This window comes from Gymnoscopelus microlampas (assembly GCF_963454915.1).
Source record: "Gymnoscopelus microlampas genome assembly, chromosome: 21".
Taxonomy (NCBI): domain Eukaryota; kingdom Metazoa; phylum Chordata; class Actinopteri; order Myctophiformes; family Myctophidae; genus Gymnoscopelus; species Gymnoscopelus microlampas.
The window spans coordinates 8125239-8146788 of NC_139958.1; the positions used below are offsets into that span (position 1 = coordinate 8125239).

The window sequence follows — 21550 nt, forward strand, 5'->3', positions numbered from 1 at the left end:
CCCCAAACGTATAAAAATACATTAGGAATTCATTGATTAAGCCCTTAAAAATAAAATCTACAAGCTGACAATGCATCGTATGAGCTTGTAGATTGGCTATAGGCTAATATGTTTTAATTTATGGAAAGTTTATGGATTTTATTTTTTTTGAACATTTCTGAAATTCTTTTGAAAAAGAAAGATTTATTTTTTTACATAATGTTTTAGAAAATTGTTGAAAATATTTTGGAAGGTTTTGAAAGGTTGCAACCTGTCATAAGCATTGTGGAAACTCCTGCATGTGGAGGTGGGAAGAGGCGACGTGTCCTTCTTCTCCTTAGCTGTTATGACAGGCAGAGAAGGAGAGGTGTCCCTCACTGTGAAATCTGAGAGGAGAGGAGAGGAGAGGGCAATGTTAAAAGGGTGGCATACTGTCAAAAAAAATGTTTTGCAGGCACAAGTGAAAGATTTGGGGTAGAGGTTCAGCTCTGTGATCCAGGGAGTGTGTGTGCATAGTTTTGCTGCCATCAAGCCAACGGTGCCGGAGATTAGCTGTTCACAGACAGAAGGACACGCACACGGACGGACAGACGCGAACGAGTGCTTACTACCCGATCTCAGTAGCCACGCCTGGGCGGGGCTCCTTTCGCTCTACATTAGAAGAGTTGGGAACGGTGGGCGTTGTCACATACTAATACAGCCCGAATACCTAATCTTAGCACCAGCCTCAGTGGCTTGCCTTGTTAATCACTAGACTCCCAACCCACACCTCCAGGGTCCGACTCCCGCTCACTGCACTAATTTTCCCCATAACCGTGGACAACTTTTTTTCCGGCGATAAAGTATAGTTTTGGACTGCGACGGAGGGGCGCAGTCTCACAACTTGCGCACTAAAGCGCGCGAGTTGCCCTGCTGAGCATTGCGAAGTTTGCTTGAGCCTACTCAGCCCCGTCCGAGTTATGTACCGATAGGCACAGAAACCCCCCCCCCCCCCTAGGCAATGCCAGCGCCGAATATTATTTTCCATCACGGAGTACTGCATGACTAGCAGGGGGCGTCTACTGAGATCGGGTAGGAATCACACGTTCGCCGGACAGGGTGAAAAACATAGTCTCGCCCATGCCTTTCCCCAGCCCCCCCCCCCCCCCCCCGGAAATCTCATATGACATTTCCGGAGGGGGGGTGGTTTACCAGGCCAATGCCTTTGGGCCTGGCGGAGACAATGAAATGTTGGTCTATCTTTCAGACTCACTCTGTGGCAGGGATGCCGTCCTGCTCTTGGTAACAGCATACTTATCCTGAAGCTTCTACAATACAAAGAACACAGACTGGTTGGACAACAGAGCACTGTCAAGCATACCATTCATTCAAACCCATTAAAGCAGTGATTCTCAACCTTTAAGATTTCAAGGACCCCCAGTTTGATATGATTTGTATCACTGGGGCCCAGATCTACAGTAAAAGTCCTAACTGTTCATTTAACTCTCACAGTTACAGACCTGTAGGGGTCCATTTGTTTCCTAACACAGTTACAGACCTGTAGGGGTCCATTTGTTTCCTAACGATAAGTCATTTAGCTTGACAGGACCCCTGGGGGTCCTAGAACACCATGTTGAGAAGCAGTGCTCTCAGTTCTCTCAGGGGGCAGATCTACAAGCTCACAACGGGTCGCATTGCGACATGTTAGCTTGTAGATCGGCTATTTTCAAATAAACAAAGTTTAATGGTTAATGTATGTTTTGGAATAATAATCCAAATCCACAAATTAACTAGTAATAACTAAAGTTTTCAAATGTAAAAGTACAATATTTGTCTCTGAGATGCAGTGGTGTAGAAGTAAGAGTATAGAAAATCGGAAGTACTCCAGTAAAGTAAAAGTACCTGAAAATTATACTTAAGTACAGTACTTGAGTACATGTACTTTACTGTAATGTTACTTTCCACCACTGGTAGATGACAAACAGTACCATACGTGTTATAACTCAGTGGAACTCACCTTCATACACTGGGGAGCATATTCCTTACAAGCCTTGTGGACCATTGCAGTGCAACCTAGATGAGACGAGTGGGATTAGAGGAGAATAGCATGATGAATGATGATGATACTTTTAACAAGACATGTTCTAATACCAAAAATGGGTCCCAACCCATTGTTTGTGAAACAAGTCTTTAAAGACGGGGTTTAATAACAGCCTGGCATCATGTGGTCACTCTATGACGTATTGCTCCATATTCGGACAAGCCATTCACTTCTGTTATAAAACCGATGTTTTCAATACATTTGGTGTCAGTGAAAGAGAGACGCATCCTGCAATTGAAACCATTAGCAAAGATAGGAAGGGAAAGGCCGTCACCGGTAGCGTTCTAAGGGACTGTGAGAACAACTAGGGCTCAGATGGAGAAGACACTCAGTCAAGAGATGGAGAAGCTGTATGATGCTGAGCTGAGGAGGATGCAGCAATATGCAGTGGATGTGACTCTGGACCCTGATACAGCAAATCCCTATCTCATCCTGTCTGAGGATGGAAAACAAGTGAATTGTGGAAACGTACAGAAAAATCTCCCAGAAAACAAAGAGAGATTCTCTATCTATGTCTCTGTTTTAGGAAAACAAAGCTTCTCCACGGGAAGGTTTTATTATGAGGTTCAAGTTCAAGGGAAGACCGACTGGAATATTGGAGTAATCAGAGAGTCCATCAACAGGAAGGGAAAAATCAAACTGGGCCCCAACAACGGTAACTGGACTATATGGTTGAGGGATGGATATGGGTACACGAAACTTGTTCGCAGTGTTGTCCTCCTCCCTGTAAGAGAGGACGTCCAGAAAGTGGGAGTGTTTGTGGATTATGAGGAGGGTCTGGTCTCCTTTTATGATGTGGATGCCAGAGTTCATCTCTACTCTTTCACTGGCTGCACCTTCACTGAGAAACTATGTGCATACTTCAATCCATATGTCAACCATGGTGGTACAAACTCTGCTCCTCTGATCATCTCCCCTGTCAATCATACTGATACTATCATACATACTGAATCCTAATATTTATCACAAGGGCAAATGTAAGAGCCAAATGGGTGAAACATGTGAAATGGATTTATGTGACCATGGGGTGGATCTGTTGGCTATATAAGCGTCAGGTTCACTGCATGGGTGGGAGGTTTGAGCTGGAAGGGCAATGTTTTTTTTTACGCTGTTTACTGCCATTTAAAGCACAGTGGTGTCCAAGATTAACCCCAGACACACAATATACACACAGACAAGACCCTCTCCTAGACCAGTGGTTCCCAAGGGGGGTCCCCCAAATTATTTTGGGGGGTCAAGAGATGATTAGCTAAATGTGCAACATTGTTGTCTCACTCAACAGTAAGCAACAGAGAGTTACTTACAGTATACATACAGTATAAGGGTATCTGCAGGAGAGAGAACTCATACAGGATACAGGATAAACTAGAAAATGTGCTCCTCGGAGCACAAGTCTCCGCCAGCAGACTTGTGTTGGGAATGTTGGGAATGTTCTAATTCTTATGTTCTAATTCTTACAAAAAATAGAACATGTTACTGTGTCATAGTAACATGACACAAGTGTCCTATCCGTCCTGTCTGTGTAAGTGTCCTATCCGTCCTGTCTGTGTAAGTGTCCTATCCGTCCTGTCTGTGTAAGTGTCCTATCCGTCCTGTCTGTGTAAGTGTCCTATCCGTCCTGTCTGTGTAAGTGTCCTATCCGTCTGTCGGAAAGGCGACATGTAACCACTAAATGTTAGCTTGGCTGATGGCACTGATGTCACTTCGGAACGCGCACCGCAGCGCTCCGAAGTGACACATCTATCTATAGGCCGCTATACGTCATGCGTCTCACTAGCCAATCAGAGCACACTCTGACCAATGTTAGAGTTAGCTTGGCCGAGGGGGGGGGACGGAAAGTGAAAACATAGTCTCCTGGCGGAGACAAAAAGGGACATTGGAAGTGATGACACAAGGAAATGAGCAGACAAAATTGGAACTGGAACGATATAAAATTGAAGCTGATAAATGGGTACTCTCTCCTGATTGGTTGACAATGTGCAACCCACCTGAAAATGTATTTTCTGTTTATTAAAGAGCTGGAAAGATGGGGAGACCCCTGTTACTGAACAAACACTCTATAGCAATGAATACTATCAGAATATAGAGCTTTAAAGTAAAAAGAAAAAAAAATCTTGTTCGTCCAAGCCGGAACACCATCGATGGATTATCATTAAAATAAACACATGCTCTGACTCCGGCCCACCCATCTGACCACTTAACGCGGCAGCCGTTACGTGGTCAGATGGATGGGTCGCGACAAGGCCTGTCACAATTATTACATAAATGTGTCAGTAATTTCTTTGTATATTTAAGTTATTTGTCACATCTGCTCTTGTGATTATTAAGCCCAGTAAAAAACAAACAGAATTTTTTAAGTTGTATTCATAATTATGTTCCAGTGTTCAATGCACAAAAACACAATTAAGTCTTTAATCGCAGTTATTTGTGTGACAATTAACCCATTAAGCCTGGAACTGTGTCATTTTTAGATTTGAGCTAAAACGCTTTATTTTACACTTTGGGCTATTCAAAAATAGCAGATATACAAGCTCATAGCGCGGCACCGAGTGCCGCGCTATGAGCTTGTAGATCTGCTATTTTTTTTAAATCGTGACAATGTGTGCAAATCTTTGAATATATATATTTTTAAAGCAAACATTTATAACTCAAATCTTTGCTCTGGGGGGTCCCTGGAACAAAACATTTTGATGGGGGTCCGCGGCCAAATGCATATAATTTTGGGGGTCCTTGACATGAAAAAGATTGAGCACCACTGATATAGAAACATACGTTTTTGAGAAAACTGTTGAGATTTAGGAGACATGTAGAATCGGCTTCAGGTCTCAATGGGTTAATCATCAACTTGTATTTGTAATGGTGACGGCCCTAGTCGCGTCTGCTTTTCAAGTGGGCCGTGATCCAGAGACACAGTTGAGAACCACTGAGCTACATGTAGAGGAAGCTGTACTGTAATGTGTACATTGTTACTTACTGGTACAATGGAGCAGGTCCTTGCCATGCGCTGGCTTGTCACAGATAACGCACACACTGGGACCCATAATGGAGCCTGAGGTGAAGCTGTGTCCATTCAGCTGCCCGTCCTTGGCCTCTCTCTGCTTCCCTTTCCCCTTGGAGGACCATGAAAGAGACAACAACGTGAACAAAAGACGGGCACATCCTAAAAGTCCTCTCGGCGATACATCAATACTTCGTTAACCCATTGAGACCTGAAGCCGATTCTACATGTCTCCTAAATCTCAACAGTATTCTGAAAAACGTATGTTTCTATATCAGTGGTGCTCAATCTTTTTCATGTCAAGGACCCCCAAAATTATATGTATTTGGCCGCGGACCCCCATCAAAATATTTTGTTCCAGGGACCCCCCAGAAGCAAAGATTTGAGTTAAAAATGTTCACTTTAAAAATATATATATATTCAGAAGATTTGCGCACATTTTCACGAATTTTCAAAAATAGCAGATCTACAAGCTCGTAGCGCGGCACTCGGTGCCGCGCTATGAGCTTGTATATCTGCTATTTTTGAATAGCCAAAGTGTAAAATAATGCTTTTTAGCTCAAATAAAAAAATGACACAGTTCCAGGTCTTAATGGGTTAAGAAGATTTATGTCCCGTTACGAGGAGTCGAAACCCGGGTCTCCAGCGCGATCGAGTGCCAAACTTTCTACTGTACTTCTGAGTAGAGACGGAGAGTCCGTTTGGGTTGGGGGATGTATTACGCTTTGCGTTTCATGCAGTGCCTCCCGTCAAGCAGTAGTGGTCCAACTAACCTGCATGTTTATTGTATTGACATCAGCACAAGTGTCTGAGGTTACAATAAAGGGTGGATTACAGCAGTGGTTCTCAAACTTTTCCATTTCAAGGAAGGACTCCCAGTTTGTTATGCATTAGGCAACGGACCCCCATAACTCTGAAAGTTTTCAAATAGACCCTACTGATTTATTTTATTTTTTCTGGAAATTCTTACATTTTGGGGGGAAATGTCTAAATTTCAATGCAGCCATCGCATTATTATAAAAAAATAAATGTGTACTTTTGAATACTTTATTTTTTTAAAGCATGTAATCCAGCACTTTAACTCGAGTACAAATTTGACAGAGCAACTTTCAACTTTTGACCAGGAGTACTGGGGTTGAGTACTTTGTCCAGCATTGCAGTGTAATGGAGGGTAAGAACAACAAAGTCAGAGATGAATCACTGAAGGAACTGACTAACATGTTTAGTCAGTCCCTAAGACCTTGAGACATTTCCAATAACATTTCCTGCTTGTAGGAAAACGTGCTTGTTTGCGTCTGAAAGTAGAAACCGTTGAAAGATGAACCGGAGACGAAATCCAGATAAAAGACTACGGTGCAGAGAGACCAAAACATCTACGAAACAAGAAAACATAATGTTTAACCACTTAAACCCTCTAGTCTCAGTCAAACGGACCTGAGTTGCACTGTACTTGCACTGTTTTCCCGACAAACTACAATAAATGTGAGCTAAAAATAGCCAATCTGCAAGCTCACACGTTTGTGAGCTTAATTGTAGATGTGCTAGTTTTGGCAAATGTTTTCCCACCCATGAAGGCTTGGGTTCAAGTCTGAACCACGGTTATCAGAGTTAACTGAACTATAAACGGAAAAGTTTAGTCGACTGGAAGGGCACCAACTGGCTGACAACTAGTACTGCCTGAAGCTCATAGTGCAACATATACTGTATCCCCAGGCCAAGTGGGGATTCCTCAGCAGAGTGGGTCTATCAGGCGGGAGACCTGGATTTGAATCTTAGGTAGAAAATTAAACTTATGGACTGGAACTTTAAATTAGGGTGGGTGCTTTTGTGGAAAGCTACTTCGCCTATTTGAGGAATATTATGCATGCATGTGTCCCAGTGAAGGTGTATACCAATGGCTCTCAAATGTTTTCATTTCAAGGACCCCTATAACTCTATAGAGAGCGTACAAGCGTTCTATGTGTACACTCTCAGAGTTACAGACCTGTAAGGGTCCATTTAGAATCCCCTCAACGAACCCTGAGGGTCCCTGAACTCCACTTTAACCCATTGATACCTGGTACGCATCTGTGTCACTTTAGATTCAAAAATAGCAGATCTACAAGCTCATAGCGCGGCACCGAGTGCCGCGCTACGAGCTTGTAGATCTGCTATTTTTGAAAAATCTTGAAAAAAATGTTTTCGATTTTTTTTCAAAAAACTGTTAGGATTTAGAAACATTTTTAAGAATCGCCTCAGGTCTTAATGGGTTAAGAACCACTGGCGTGGGAAAAGGTCCAACTACAGACAATGCTTTGTTGTTTATTACCTTGTTTTTGTTGCGCGTGCTCGACATCCTGCTCTTTAGGAAACTGAAGGTGCGAATGACTTTGTACTTCTCCGACTCCACCTTGGAGGGGCTGTTGTAATGATCGAACGCTTCCTCTTCAATTCTGTAAGCAGCAGAGTCATTTGCATTACACCATGTTTGCTGATCCATAACTTATAGAAGTAGTGTACAGCTGAGCACCTTGCCAGGTCCCCTTGCAGACAGCCTCCATAAACATCACCATCTGAAGGTGAGAAAAACTGTAGAGCAGGGGTCTTCAACGTTTTCAGGCCAAGGACCCCCTAGCTGAGAGAGAGATGAAGCAGGGACCCCCTCTATATCGTATAAAATTGTGTTTCAGATTCAAAAACGTTTCGTTTACGTGGTCTGCTCTTTTTTCTCTCTACACCTATGCCTCTTTGCCAAAAATAGCCGATCTACAAGCTCACAACGCCTCACAGCGCGAGGCGTTGTGAGCTTGTAGATCTGCTATTTTTTGGCTAAAGTTCTCCTCAGAAAAGGGATGCTAGGGTGTGGTTAATGTAAAATAAAAAATCCTATCACACAAAGATTTGGCGGACCCCCTGTAGTAACTCTGAGGACCACCTAGGGGCCCCGGACCCCCTGTTGAAGACCCCTGCTGTAGAGGCTGAAATGAGCATCAGCAGTGCATTCAATAAACTGTGACACTGCGTTTAGTTGTGATGATTGACAATAACTGACATAAACAGGGGGACGGCAGTCAATAAAGTGTAATATCAGACAAAAGCGAGAAAGACAGAAAAGGTTAGTTTTGTTAGTCAATGAAAATATTTCATATGATGCAGCTACCTTTAGAAACCTGTGTTGTTAGATGATAAAGGAAATATTTAGACGTGAAATGTTAGACACACATGAGAGAGAATTAGACTGGCTTACTGTCGTTAGTGAAAGCAGTAGCTAGTGAAAGTGCCATAACATCTCTAGAGGAATCTACATGGTTAATGGTATAAACCACTTAAACCCAGTGTACTTGCTACGCTCTTTTTTTCACTGTACACCAAATCTCTTCGCTCAAAAATAGCCAATGTACAAGCTCACAACTTGTCACTATGCGTCGCAATGTGGCACGTGGTGAACTTGCAGATCTGCTATTTTTGGTGACCCCCCCCCCAACCGGAATAAGGATGCTGGGGTTTAAGTGGTTATGGAACTGTAGCTAGTGAACGTGCCATAAGGTCTAGACTAGGACTTCTGGTAGACAGATGAAACGTGCCATAAGGTCTAGACTAGGACTTCTGGTAGACAGAGGAAACGTGCCATAAGGTCTAGACTAGGACTTCTGGTAGACAGAAGAACGTGCCATAAGGTCTAGAAGACTAAGGACTCTAACAGGTTCCGCTAGACGGACGGAGGGGCGATCCCCACATACTCTTTAAGGAACTCTGACAGAGTGAGATGCTGGAGGGACTCTGCCAGTTCCATATTACTGTCATCATCAGCAGACTGGGCACGCTTACGGAGCCTGATCTCTCTGTAGAACACACACACACACACACACACACACACACACACACACACACACACACACACACACACACACACACACACACACACACACACACACACACACACACACACACACACACACACACACACACACACACACACACACACACACACGCTGGAACGATTTAATGCTGATAGGTATATTTTTGTATCTGCACTTTATTTGAGTATTGACTACATTATGAATTAACCACTTAAGCCCTATTTCAAATACAGTGAACTTACAGTAACAGATCTACAAGCTCACAACACGTGTTGTGATCAGCTATTTTGGGAAAATATCTGGAGAGTCTTTGCATTTTTTGCAAACTTTTAATACATACAAGAAAATGTACTGTAACGTTGTACTTTTAAAAAGCAAGTACTTTTGAATACTTCAAGTATGTTTAATAGCAAGTACTCAAGTACTTTAACTCAAGTACAAATTTGACTGGGCAACATTCAGTTATACAGTAGTTGCATTTTTTTTTTACCAGGAGTATCTATACTTTGACTCAAGTACTGGAGTTAAGTACTGTGTCCACTGACTGCACATCATGAGGAAGATGGAAATTCGATACATAGAACAAGCAGTTTCCCTTCCTTGCATGGAGTAAATGCATATTTTGGCAAATGATTCACATTCAGTGTCATATCTGATGTTTTCCACAAGAGGGAGCTACTGCGTGGTGAGAGCATGGGAAAGTGTGTTATTGATGAATGGGACAGAGCACAAAGCACTTGGCATGGTTCCAAAAGAACATCCCACACAAAATAGACTTAAGACCACATTAGGAAAATTGAGTGCACTGTTTTACTGTATGAAATATTCTCTGTACATACTTAACCCTTTAAGATCTGAAGCCGATTCTAGAAATGTCTTCTAAATCCCAAAAGTATTCTGAAAAATGTTTCTATATCAGTGGTGCTCAAACTTTTTCATGTCAATTTGGCAGCGGACACCCATCTCAAAACATTTTGTTCCAGGGACCCCCCAGAAGCAAAGATTTGAGTTAAAAAATGTTCGCTTTAAAATAATATATATTCAAAGATTTGCACACATTTTCACAATTTTTCAAAAATAGCAGATCTACAAGCTCATAGCACGGCACTCGGTGCCGCGCTATGAGCTTGTATATCTGCTGTTTTGAATAGCCAAAGTGTAAAAAGATGCTTTTTAGCTCAAATCTAAAAATGACACAGATGCGTCCCAGGTCTTAATGGGTTAAGCCCACATTACATTCATAATCCTGTTATGAATCTGCCCATCTGTTCAATTAGACAGAATCCTCTCAGACAAGTATGCCTAATTTACACCCGGCCATACGACGGTGTCCAGGACGCGTTGTGAGCTTGTAGATCGGCTCATTTTGGCACAGGACACGTCATATGACTAAGTATAAATCAGGCTTTATTTATGTGGCACAGTGGCCCATTATTATATCTGCCACTCATTTTGTACTGCTACACAGCAAAATCCTCAGCATTAAAGCTGTGTTATGTAACGTCTTTAGTGAATAAAATGTTTAATGTCCAATCTGGTAGAGTATGTTAATGCAATATAACTTTGGTCTCCCTGCACTTCTATTGAGACATTAATATCCTGTGTCTAGGTTGGACACGACCTTTGACTCGATCCTGTTTCTGGTTTGACTTTTTTTTTTATCTTAAAGGGATATTTCACTTTCAAAAAAACTTTTGGTCATTTTATCGTCTACTCAGGCTTTTGTGAACACCCCAGACAGTTTTTAAGTTGCTCGATTCAGTATTTATATATTTGATATTCATTTGATCAGACACGCCCCCTTCCTATACAAACCCATTTTAACTTCAAACTCCATTTTAACCATGATAGATTCATCGAAAAACACCCGTTGTTGGTTCTGGTGACTGATACCGCCCCCCTAATACGCGAGGGGGCTGTGTTTTTTCTATTACTTTTTTCATTTATTTTTGGGGCGGTGTAGCCGCCCCCTATAAGTGAGTTTTGGACACCGACCAAAACATTTGTGTACCCCCTAACCCATCCATTGTTAATGCAAATCGATACTTTTTTCATATCAGCCAATCACATTACAGCTAGTGTCATCACCACTAACTGTAATGTGATTGGCTGACTTTGCAAATTCAGGACTGTGATTGGCTAGCGAAACACATGACACATGTGCAGCCCTATGAATAGCAGTATGGACTTTAAAAAAAGTCATATATCCTTTTTTTAAAGTGAGTCATGTTGTGATGACCACACACCGCTCACTGCACCAGGATTTTGGGCCTCGCTGAACCATCGCTACCCCAGGACGAGGCCTCTTCCTGGGGTAGCAATGGGTTCAGCGAGGGCCAAAATCATGGTTCTCCCCAAAAAATCTAAAATGTTTCTAAGTGTCTGCATGGGCTCCAGAGCCCCCCTGGAGGACCCCCGGCCGAAAATCTCAACTTTTTTGAGAACCAGGATTTTGGGCCTCGCTGAACCCATCGCTACCCCAGGAAGAGGCCTCTGTCCTGGGCATAACTATCCGATGGCACAGGTGGGCCTTCCAGGCACCTGTAAGAAAATTCCCAGAGGCAGGAATGCAGGCGCCCACCTCCTCGAGGGCCTTGGACACTTAGAAATATTTTTGATTTTTTTTTGAGAACCAGGATTTTGGGTCTCGCTGAACCATCGCTACCCCGGGACAAGGCCTCTTCCTGGGGTAGCGATGGGTTCAGCGAGGGCCAAAATCATGGTTCTCCCAAAAAAATCTAAAATGTTTCTAAGTGTCTGCATGGGCTCCAGAAGTCCCCGGGGACCCCCTGGAGGACCCCCGGCCAAAAATCTCAACTTTTTTGAGAACCAGGATTTTGGGCCTTGCTGAACTCATCGCTACCCCAGGAAGAGGCCTCTGTCTTGGGCATAACTATCCGATGGCACAGGTGGGCCTTCCAGGCACCTGCAAGAAAATTCCCGGAGGCAGGAAGGCAGGCGCCCACCTCCTCGAGGGCCCTGGACACTTAGAAAGATTTTTGGGCGGTGTAACCGCCCCCTATATTTGAGGTTGGGACATTGACATTTGCTGCACTGTGATTGGCCACCCATTGTACCCCCCTAACCCTGCACTGTGATTGGCCACCCATTGTACACCCCTAACCCCTACACATTCAATGCAAATCTATATTTTTCTTTAAGTGAGCTTCCATCACTGTGATGACCACTTGCTGCACTGTGATTGGCTAGCGAGACACATGACACATGTGCATAGTCCTATACATTTTTATGCACTTAAAAAAAACACATTTATGTTTTTTTTAAGTGAGTCATGGGTCTGTGATGACCACACCGCCTACTTCACACTGGGTGTGATTTTTTTTACCTTAACTCATTCAGTGCCAATGACGTCGCCGACGTCATGAAAAAAAAAAAAAGAAATTCTAAATTATTATTTTTTTTTTTTGAAAAAAAAATGTTCAGAACACAAGATATCATGATTTGAAGATTTGCTGCTCCATTCCCTTCTTGTTTAACACATTGGGTGCAAAAAACCTATATATACTTCTTTTCATATACTTATTTTTTTTTCTTCACAGCACCAGGAGATATGATTTTTCGAAGATTTAGACTTTAATCCACTTCCTGGTTAACTTATGACTTCAAAAGCCTGTATCTCTGCTCCTGTGTACTTTTTGAGTGGTGCCGAAGGCAACCACTCCTATAAATGACTTTGTCCGTGTGTCCGTATGTATGTATGTATGTATGTATATCTGTCCACAAACATTGATGACAACATCAATACGGGGGTCAATACGGGGCTCATCAAAGGCACCACTCACTTCACACAGGGTGTGATTTTTTTTTACAATGTATTTTTGACTATTTTCAACTGGCTGCAACTATGGAACGGATCACCAAATGTTTTTATTTTTTTTCCCCCGATTGTACGAGACCTCTATGTGTGTAATGAGGGGATCACCGTGAGGACGGTGATCACTGAAAATATTTTGTGACTACTTGAAAAAGGTTAAAAATTGTTAAAAATCCAGGCACTCAACGTACACTTTCTTAATAAAACTCTGGCACCCCAAGTGTAAACATCTTACTGAAAAAGGCTGTATCTCGCTTCCTAAGCACTTTTTTTTTTACAATGTATTTTTGGCCTTGGCACAGGGATAAAGCCAGAAATAAGTTAGCTAAGGTCAAAATCGTATTTCTCCCCAGAGCAAGCCGGCAAGCTCTATTGGCTCAGTGGTAAAACATGTCAGCACTTGTACAGGAGACTCGGGTTCAAACCCGGTGTAGAAATGAAGGTTACATAGTGCAGCTGTAATTTAACCCATTAAGACCTGGAACTGTGTCATTTTTTGATTTGAGCTAAAAAGCATTATTTTACACTTTGGGCTATTCAAAAATAGCAGATATACAAGCTCATTGCGCGGCACCGAGTGCCGCGCTACGAGCTTGTAGATCTGCTATTTTTGAAAAATCGTGAAAATGTGTGCAAATCTTTGAATATATATATTTTTAAAGCGAACATTTTTAACTCAAATCTTTGCTTCTGGGGGGGGGGGGGTTATAATTTTGGGGGTCCTTGACATGAAAAAGATTGAGCACCACTGCTATAGAAACATACGTTTTTCAGAAAACTGTTGGGATTTAGGAGACATGTAGAATCGGCTTCAGGTCTCAATGGGTTAACAATGATGATTTCACTGTGAACTATAATTCCTCTCTCCCATAAGTGTAAAATAATGCTACATGACAGTAAGATGACACTGTAACCCATGCAGAGGATTAGAGCAAAGACATTTCATATGACAGAGAAATGATAGAAAGCCCTCAGGCTCATGTATCTGATATCTGAGTGTCTCTTCATTTGTCACTTGAAGAAAGAGATTTTAGGCACCTGTGGCTGACCTAAAAACCAACCGGGTTCCACAGGAATAAAACACAGATACAGCCACCTGTCACCAAAGCAACAAAGCAGTCATAGTTATTAGCGTTGCTCTCGAGCAGAAACCTTGTATCTCCATATTTCTTTGTATTATTATCAGGGGTGCACACAACTGGTGCGCAGGTGCGCATGCGCACCCAAAATAAAAAATGCGCACCACATCAGGCGACGCGAGGCGCTTTTGCGCACCAACAGCTGGGACAGGAATTTCCAAGCTTTTATTTTTTAGCAAAACTAAAAAATAAAAGTCTGGAGATCGAGGCTAGGAATTTACTTCCTGAAGCCACACTCACACAATCACTCCAAAGCACCCGTCGGTCCATGTACAGCCATTAGGCGCAGGGGTATGAGATATGACTCGCATCGCCTCGCTGCGTGCACGCAGCCAGCAGCGGCTGTTAGAGGCACTTGTCACCGATGATGAACGCACCGTAATGGTGCAAAATATGCCGTGAACGTCCCAATCTGGCGGATAAAATAAGCGCAGCAGCACAGGGCACCAACCTTGGGGGCTTTATCTAACAGCGTGAGAAAAAAAACGGCGAAAATCGGCGGAATTTAGAAGCAGAGCGTCCTTTTTTTTTTTGGCACCCCCCCCCCCCCCCCCCCCCCCCCCGTTGACAAAACTGTCCGGTGGGCACCGTGCTGAACCCCCCCCGTTGACAAAACTGTCCGGGCTGAATCGCCCCCCCCCCCCCGTTGACAAAACGGGACGGGCGCCATGCGCACCAAGTCACATGTCCAGGTGCTCTTCTGCGTACCAGACCTAAAAAGTTATGTGCACCCCTGATTATTATATTCTTTGGTCAATTAATTGTGTTACACACAATAACTAGAAAAAGTGCTCCTCGGAGCACAGGTCTCCGCCAGGTCAGTTACCTTATTCTGGCCTCCTGGTGGCGCTATAATAGGCCAATGTGAAAAGGGTGCCATTTATTCTTAGGTCTTTCACGGCAATCAGACACTGCATTCATGATTTGAGGCATTTTGTTCCGAAAATGTGTTTTGCTAAATTAGACCTGCTGGTGGCGCTATAACAGGCCAATGTGAAAAGGGTGGCATTTCTTCCTCGGCCTAGTGGGAATGTGCGTGTGAAATTTCACGGAAATCACAAGCTGCGTGCATAGTTTGAGGCTTTTTGTTCAAAACGGACCAATCCTGCAAACTTTGGAAGCCAACCATAGGCAATGAGGATGGAATATGGGAATTCGGACATATCCGTGTTGATCACATGACTATAGAGATACTGTGTACCGATTTGCATGACGTTTGGATGAAATCTGTAGGAGTAATGTAAAAAAATGTTTTTTTTGCACAAATCGGCCTCCTGGTGGCGCTATAACAGGCCCATGTGAAAAAATTGGGGCAGAGGTTCTGAATTGGCATCCAGGGAGTGTGTGCATGTGCACAGTTTCGGAGCGACCGGGCCAACGGTGCCGGAGATTAGCTGCTAACACACAGACAGGACGGACACACACACGGACGGACACACGGACGGACACACGGACGGACGGACGGAGGGTAAAACATACTCGGCCTGGCGGAGACAATTATGTAATGTAAGTGAAAGTGAAAGTGGTTTTGTCAGTCTGAGGGTTTTATAAATAGTGGAAAGAAGTGAATGTCCGCACACGATAGACTGCTCTCCCATATTTTATTGAGCCAACACAAGCAACGTTTGGCCCATGTAAGGGCTTCATCAGGCATGGGCGACACGTTGCTTTTGTTGATTAAATAAAATATGGGAGAGCAGTCTATCGTGTGTGGACATTCCCTTCTTTTCACTCAAGTGGACCAGCACCGTTTTCTGTGGGGATGTGCATATCTTATGCATATCTTATTATCTTTAATATATACATATATATATATATATATATATATAAATACTGAACCAAATAAAAGTATTAACATACATACCTTTTTTCATGTGGCTGCTCTGACAGACTGGCCACTCTCTGCTCTGTGGAAAATCAAAACAGAAGAGAAACAGTTAATTATAATAATTACAGGTTCGAGCACCGACATGAAGGTAGAGAGGTAATGTAGTGCTAATAATATCAATTAGTGTGAATAATATCAACAACTAGAACGGGACCATCTGCCAGGTTCTGTCATGTATTCACCGTATGAATGAATAACTTCAAACTGAAAGGTGATGATTATTACCAACATTAGTAAGCCATAAAGTCGGTATACAAGTGCATAGTCTGGCGTTGCCAGCCCTCCAATTTCACTCCACTCTGTGAGTGAAATTGAGAAACTCTCATTTGAAACAGTGGATAGAATGAGCGACCGATTTTCCGATGAGGTGCAAACCAAAATTAAACTAGAAAATGTGCTCCTCGGAGCACAGGTCTCCGCCAGTACTGTTCCTGATTAATCCTGTCTTACCTCACTTCAAAAGATATAAATGATCTTTTGAAGTGACACACATATTTATAGGGCTCTATTTCATCATGCGTCTCGCTAGCCAATCAAAGCACACCCTTTCAACATATTGTCACGTGTCACGTGAAGCTTGACCAATGTTAGCTTGGTGGACACACGGAAGGACGAGAACGAAACCATAGTCTCCTGGCGGAGTCAATCAAACAATTTATACGTATATACCGTATATCAGCAAAATTGGAAGAGAAATGTATTAAAACATTGCCTGACGTACATGTGCACTGCACACACACCGTCAACAGCTTTTGTTGGCGTAACGTTATTTGCTGCAGTCGCCATGTTTGCTTCACTGAGTAGCAGTTTAATGTGGACATTATTGACTATGGAACGGCTCCACCATACTGTCAGTGGCCCCACCCCCTTCTATCCACTTTAGCCGTTCTCCAGGCTTTCTTTCTGAGAAATCAAGCCTGGGAAGTGAGGTTAAAGGGTGACAGTGTGATGGCTCTGCATCCTGCCGTGACACCTGAGGAGTCCCTCAGGGCCTGTGCTTAATACCACACTGTCATCATATCTACTCACCATGGTTTTGCACAGAGTGCCGCACTATGAGCTTGTATATCTGCTATTTTTTTAATAGCCAAAGAAATCTAAAGTGACACAGATGCGTTCCCGGATTGAATGGGTTGACCCTGACGTATACTTTGTCAAACAATGATAACAATTAGATTACATCAGTTTAATCCTCACCTCCTGCATTATGATTAGGCTAGACAGCCAAGCCACGTACACAAGCACGTCACACATACACACACCAAAAATAGCCGATCTACATGTTCACAACGTGGTGTGGCAGTGGCTCAGGAGGTAGAGTGGCCACTTGGGAGTCGGAAGGTTCCCAGTTTGATCCCCAGCTCCTCTGAGGTAAGTGTCGAAGTGTCTTTGAGCAACACCCTGAACCCATAACTGCTCCTAAGGAGTAGTTACGGTTGCATGGTTTGGTTGCATGGTTTCCTCTGCCATCGGTGTGTGAAATGTGTGTGTGAACGGGTGAATGTGTGTGGGAATGGGTGAATGTGTGTGGGAATGGGTGACTGCGACGCACATTGCAAAGCATTGGATAAAGGCACTAGATAAATGCACCATTTACCATTTTAACAGCGTGTCACGTTGTGAGCTCGTATATTGGCTGTTTCCTCGTACGACAGAGTACAGATGAAGCATTAGAGCAGCCAGTAATATAGGTATAGCGTATTGTAAAGTACTTACTACCAGGGTGGAGCAGAGACAGAGATTTAGACAGAGAGAGGGCCTGAAGGAGAGACCGGCTGTGGCTGAGGCTGGGGAACACTCCATCTACAGTATAGAGCACAGTGGATAGATAGGAAAGAAAAGAAAGAAGAAAATAATAAAGGAAAGAAAAGACCCTTACGGGTCCATTTGGTTTCATTTTACGCTCTCAAGAGTTAAACATACATTATTGTTAAACATCTGCATTACTTAATTAAAGAATTGTTATTTTGATCAACGTGTGCCCGTTATCTCTCCTATGGTACTAACATCAATACAATTGTGGACAAAATCGCATCCAATGATAACAAAATATTCTGGTTCTGAGAGGCTAAATCTCATCAAACGGTGATTCCGTGGCTCAAATGCCGAATAAATAATGGACCCTTGATCTGAAAAGGGTTGAAAACCACTGGTGTAGAGGGAAAGGAAAAGGAGGGGGCCAAGTAAAGACCTCTGGGACCTCGGTCAGCAAAGTATAGGGTTGACGTGGTTAACCAGCTATTTTTGCAATCATTTACTTTAGATAGCGGGAAAAAATAATAAGCTCCCACATCGACATGATTTGTGAGGCCAACCCACTAATGAGAGACAGGCTAAAACAAACAACATTAGTTCTTCCACCCATTTACTAGTCATGTACTAAATTAAATTCCTTGTTATGTGGGACATTCCATGATCCCAGAGTCACTGACCGGGGCTGAGTTCAGGGGCCGGGGTGGCGGTGGCGTCATGGGCCATACGACGACGAGGCCGCAAACTGATTTTGGGAGAGGAGTAGGAGTAGGACCGAAGACGAAGCCCCGGGCCACACAAGTCCTAGTGAGAAATGGAACCATTATGCAAACCTGAGTTTTTTAACAACATGAATCCTAGAGCAATGGTTCTCAACCTTTACAGGCTGTGACACCCCCGAAATAATACTATTTGAACCGGGGGACACCCAATTAGGAACTTAACCCATTAAGACCTGGAACTGTGTCATTTTTATATTTGAGCTAAAAAGCTTTATTTTACACTTTGGCTATTCAAAAATAGCAGATATACAAGCTCATAGCGCGGCACCGAGTGCCGCGCTATGAGCTTGTAGATCTGCTATTTTTGAAAAATTGTGAAAATGTGTGCAAATCTTTGAATATATATATTTTTAAAGAGAATATTTTTAACTCAAATCTTTGCTTCTGGGGGTCTCTGGAACAAAATATTTTGATGGGGGTAAGCGGCCAAATACATATCATTTTGGGGGTCCTTGACATGAAAAAGATTGAGCACCACTGATATAGAAACAAACATTTTTCAGAAAACTGTTGAGATTTAGGAGACATGTAGACACGGCTTCAGTATAAAAATGAAGCTTAAAAATGGGTACTTTCTCCTGATTGGCTGAGATTTTGACACCTACCGGAAAATGAATTTTCTGTTTATTAAAGAGCTGGAGAGACGGGGAGACTCCTGTTACTGAACAAACACTCTATAACAATGATTACTATCACAATAAAGTGCTTTAACCTTTTAACAAAATACTTTTTGTTTTAACCCAAAAATATCACTTACCCTACCTTTAACTCGTTCTAGGCAATCAATGTGTTAAATAACAGTTCATTAATAATATGTACTACATAGGAAAATGATCAGAATGTATTATTGCCGTTATTAGGTTGCTTCTGTAGGCTAACTGTAAAGATGATAAAAAAAAGCATGCGAGTTGCCAAAGAAAAGCATCCTACTTTTGAAGGAATGAGGTCACACGCCGCGGAGGCTGAGAGAGTGCGTATGCAAGCTTCACGGCTGTCCCTTTCATCACCACTAGTGGGACTGTCTGGTGACAGGGGACAGAGAGGCAGCGGGGACACGGGGACACCCTCCTCCTCCTCATCATCGCTGTCCACTTCCACAGCGACCAGACTGGGACTGCATGCACAGGACAAGGGACAAGCACTTTCACCTGGTTGATCCATTTCACCTGCTTTCAATTCTAATTCTAATTCAATTGGTTTATTAAAGTGCTAATGGAGAGAATTGTGGGTAAGACTGTATATGAAGGTCGGGTCTATTTATAATGCATCATAACACACTTATAAGGCTTCATAACACTTGTTATGATTGTCTATAATCATGCATAACTTTTATGAAGTATTATAAGTGCTGGTCATAATGCATTATAAGCTCAGCAGAACAGCACATTAGAACTACCAGGTAACACTTTACTTAAAGGTGGTTATAAATGTGATTTATAATGCATTATAATGCCCTTCTATTAATTATAATATTGGTTACTGCTGGGATGTTTTGCTTTCAATTTGTTTCATTAAAAAAATAACGTTTATTCAATTCAATGGACCCGTCGCCAAGCCCCACCCACTCCACTCTGTGAGTGGTGGTGCGAGTTAGTCACACCCAGGCCTGGCAAACTCTGCTTCTCACCCATTGACTTGCATGTTAAATGACGGCTTTTCCCCTTAAAAATAATAATAATAATAATAATTTCAGCAGCAAGAGCTTCAAAATCTCTTCTAAATCTAGTCGACAAGGCCTGCAGTAGGCTATGCACTGGAAGAATGTGCATGACATTATTTCAATAAACTAAAAACACGGGAAATGTTAGAAGGAGTAATAGCCATGGATACACGACGGTCGTCTGTCTCGACCGACATGGATGAACTTCAATCTGGTGTTTGCACTTTCTCCATTTACGTCCCGTACCTCTACAGAAACGTTCATATTTCAAATATAAAGTGCTTATCCCATGGCCACGGATGTTACATTTATGTACGGGCTCTTAAAAGTATCAGTAAGGCAGCGCTGTGATTCTGAATGTTGTTACGATTACGGTGATTAGTATTATTGACACCACCTGGGCGAGTGAGTCGTGTAACTCTCCCGACGTTAAGCTGTGTATGTGTTCAACAACACAGCCATGCAGCCTTGCAGTTTAAGCACAGATTTCAGCTTGGGAACAGAACCATTCTTTGGGTACGTGGAATCTGTTGCTGGTTCATAGTCACCATTGCGTTATCGTGGTATTCCTATTCTTGTTATTATGTTGCAAATGATTGTGTGTGTGTGCGGGCGAAATAACATTGACAGCTATGGCAGGTGACGAAAGCTTGCCAGACCTATGCCAGGCTAACAACGGTTGCTAAGCTGGCATTGGACAATCGCTTTTGGGGTGGGGTTTAGCGAAGGGTCCATTCAATTCAGACGCACTTGCACTAAGAACACTGATATGAGTATTTCCCATTTGTTTGTTCTTTTTATTTATTTTTATAATACCTGAGGCCATCGTTTTCCAGGGGCGGGCTCTCTCTCTGATTAATCAGGTCAAGGTGGGGAGGGTGGGACATCCTCCTGTCATTCAACCTGTCCAGGGCTTGGACGGCAGGCGAGACACAGGGTGACTGATGGACGGAGGCGGGGGGAGGGGAGGGGCTTTGAGAGGGACCCGACAGGTAGTCACATGGCGGTGGCGGGGGAGGGGTCTCTGACAGGTAGTGATGACATGGTTGGGACGGGGGAGGGACCTCTGACAGGTAGTCACATGGCGGTGGCGGGGGAGGGGTCTCGGACAGGGAGTGACGACATGGTTGGGACGGGGGAGGGACCTCTGACAGGTAGTCAAATGGCGGTGGCGGGGGAGGGGTCTCTGACAGGTAGTCACATGGCGGTGGTGGGGGAGGGGTCTCTGACAGGAAGTGACATGGTTGTGGTGGGGGAGGGGTCTCTGGTGGGAAGTGACATGCTTGTGGTGGGGGAGGGGTCTCTGACAGGAAGTGACATGGTTGTGGTGGGGGAGGAGTCTCTGACAGGAAGTGACACGCTGGTGGGGGAGGGGTGTCGGTGATCAAAAGGAGACCCTCAGAGTCCACTCCGTCCGTCCCTGTGCTGTCCCCAGTCACCCCACTGAGACGGCACGTCACGTTCCAATCATCCACCTGTGGCACATGGATGCCATAAAAGGAAGAAGAAAAGACCACAATTAGAGAAAGAAACCCCACCATTTTGATCCCGAATTGAAAGCAAAATCATAAATTAAAACCATCCGTTCAAAATCATGA

The 21550-nt window shown here is 43.3% G+C and overlaps 1 protein-coding gene across 4 annotated transcripts in view; it reads right to left on the reverse strand.

The window, feature by feature from the left end:
* Positions 1-21550, reverse strand: part of arhgef28a (Rho guanine nucleotide exchange factor (GEF) 28a) — a 111688-nt gene that overhangs the window by 50916 nt on the left and 39222 nt on the right. For 3 of the 4 annotated variants that reach the window (XR_014600033.1, XR_014600034.1, XM_084047592.1), the window contains exons 12-21: positions 20769-21427; positions 19223-19406; positions 18191-18314; positions 17475-17561; positions 15735-15777; positions 7366-7489; positions 5034-5169; positions 1976-2031; positions 1232-1286; positions 251-365 (exon numbers count right to left, since the gene is read on the reverse strand). Coding sequence is in view for 2 of the 4 variants with exons in the window: in XM_084047592.1 (XP_083903718.1) it covers positions 251-365; positions 1232-1286; positions 1976-2031; positions 5034-5169; positions 7366-7489; positions 15735-15777; positions 17475-17561; positions 18191-18314; positions 19223-19406; positions 20769-21427 (1583 nt within the window). In the remaining 2 variants the exon portion in view is untranslated. The remainder of the gene's footprint in view (positions 1-250; positions 366-1231; positions 1287-1975; positions 2032-5033; positions 5170-7365; positions 7490-15734; positions 15778-17474; positions 17562-18190; positions 18315-19222; positions 19407-20768; positions 21428-21550) is intronic. The other variant, XM_084047593.1, reaches the window with a different exon arrangement.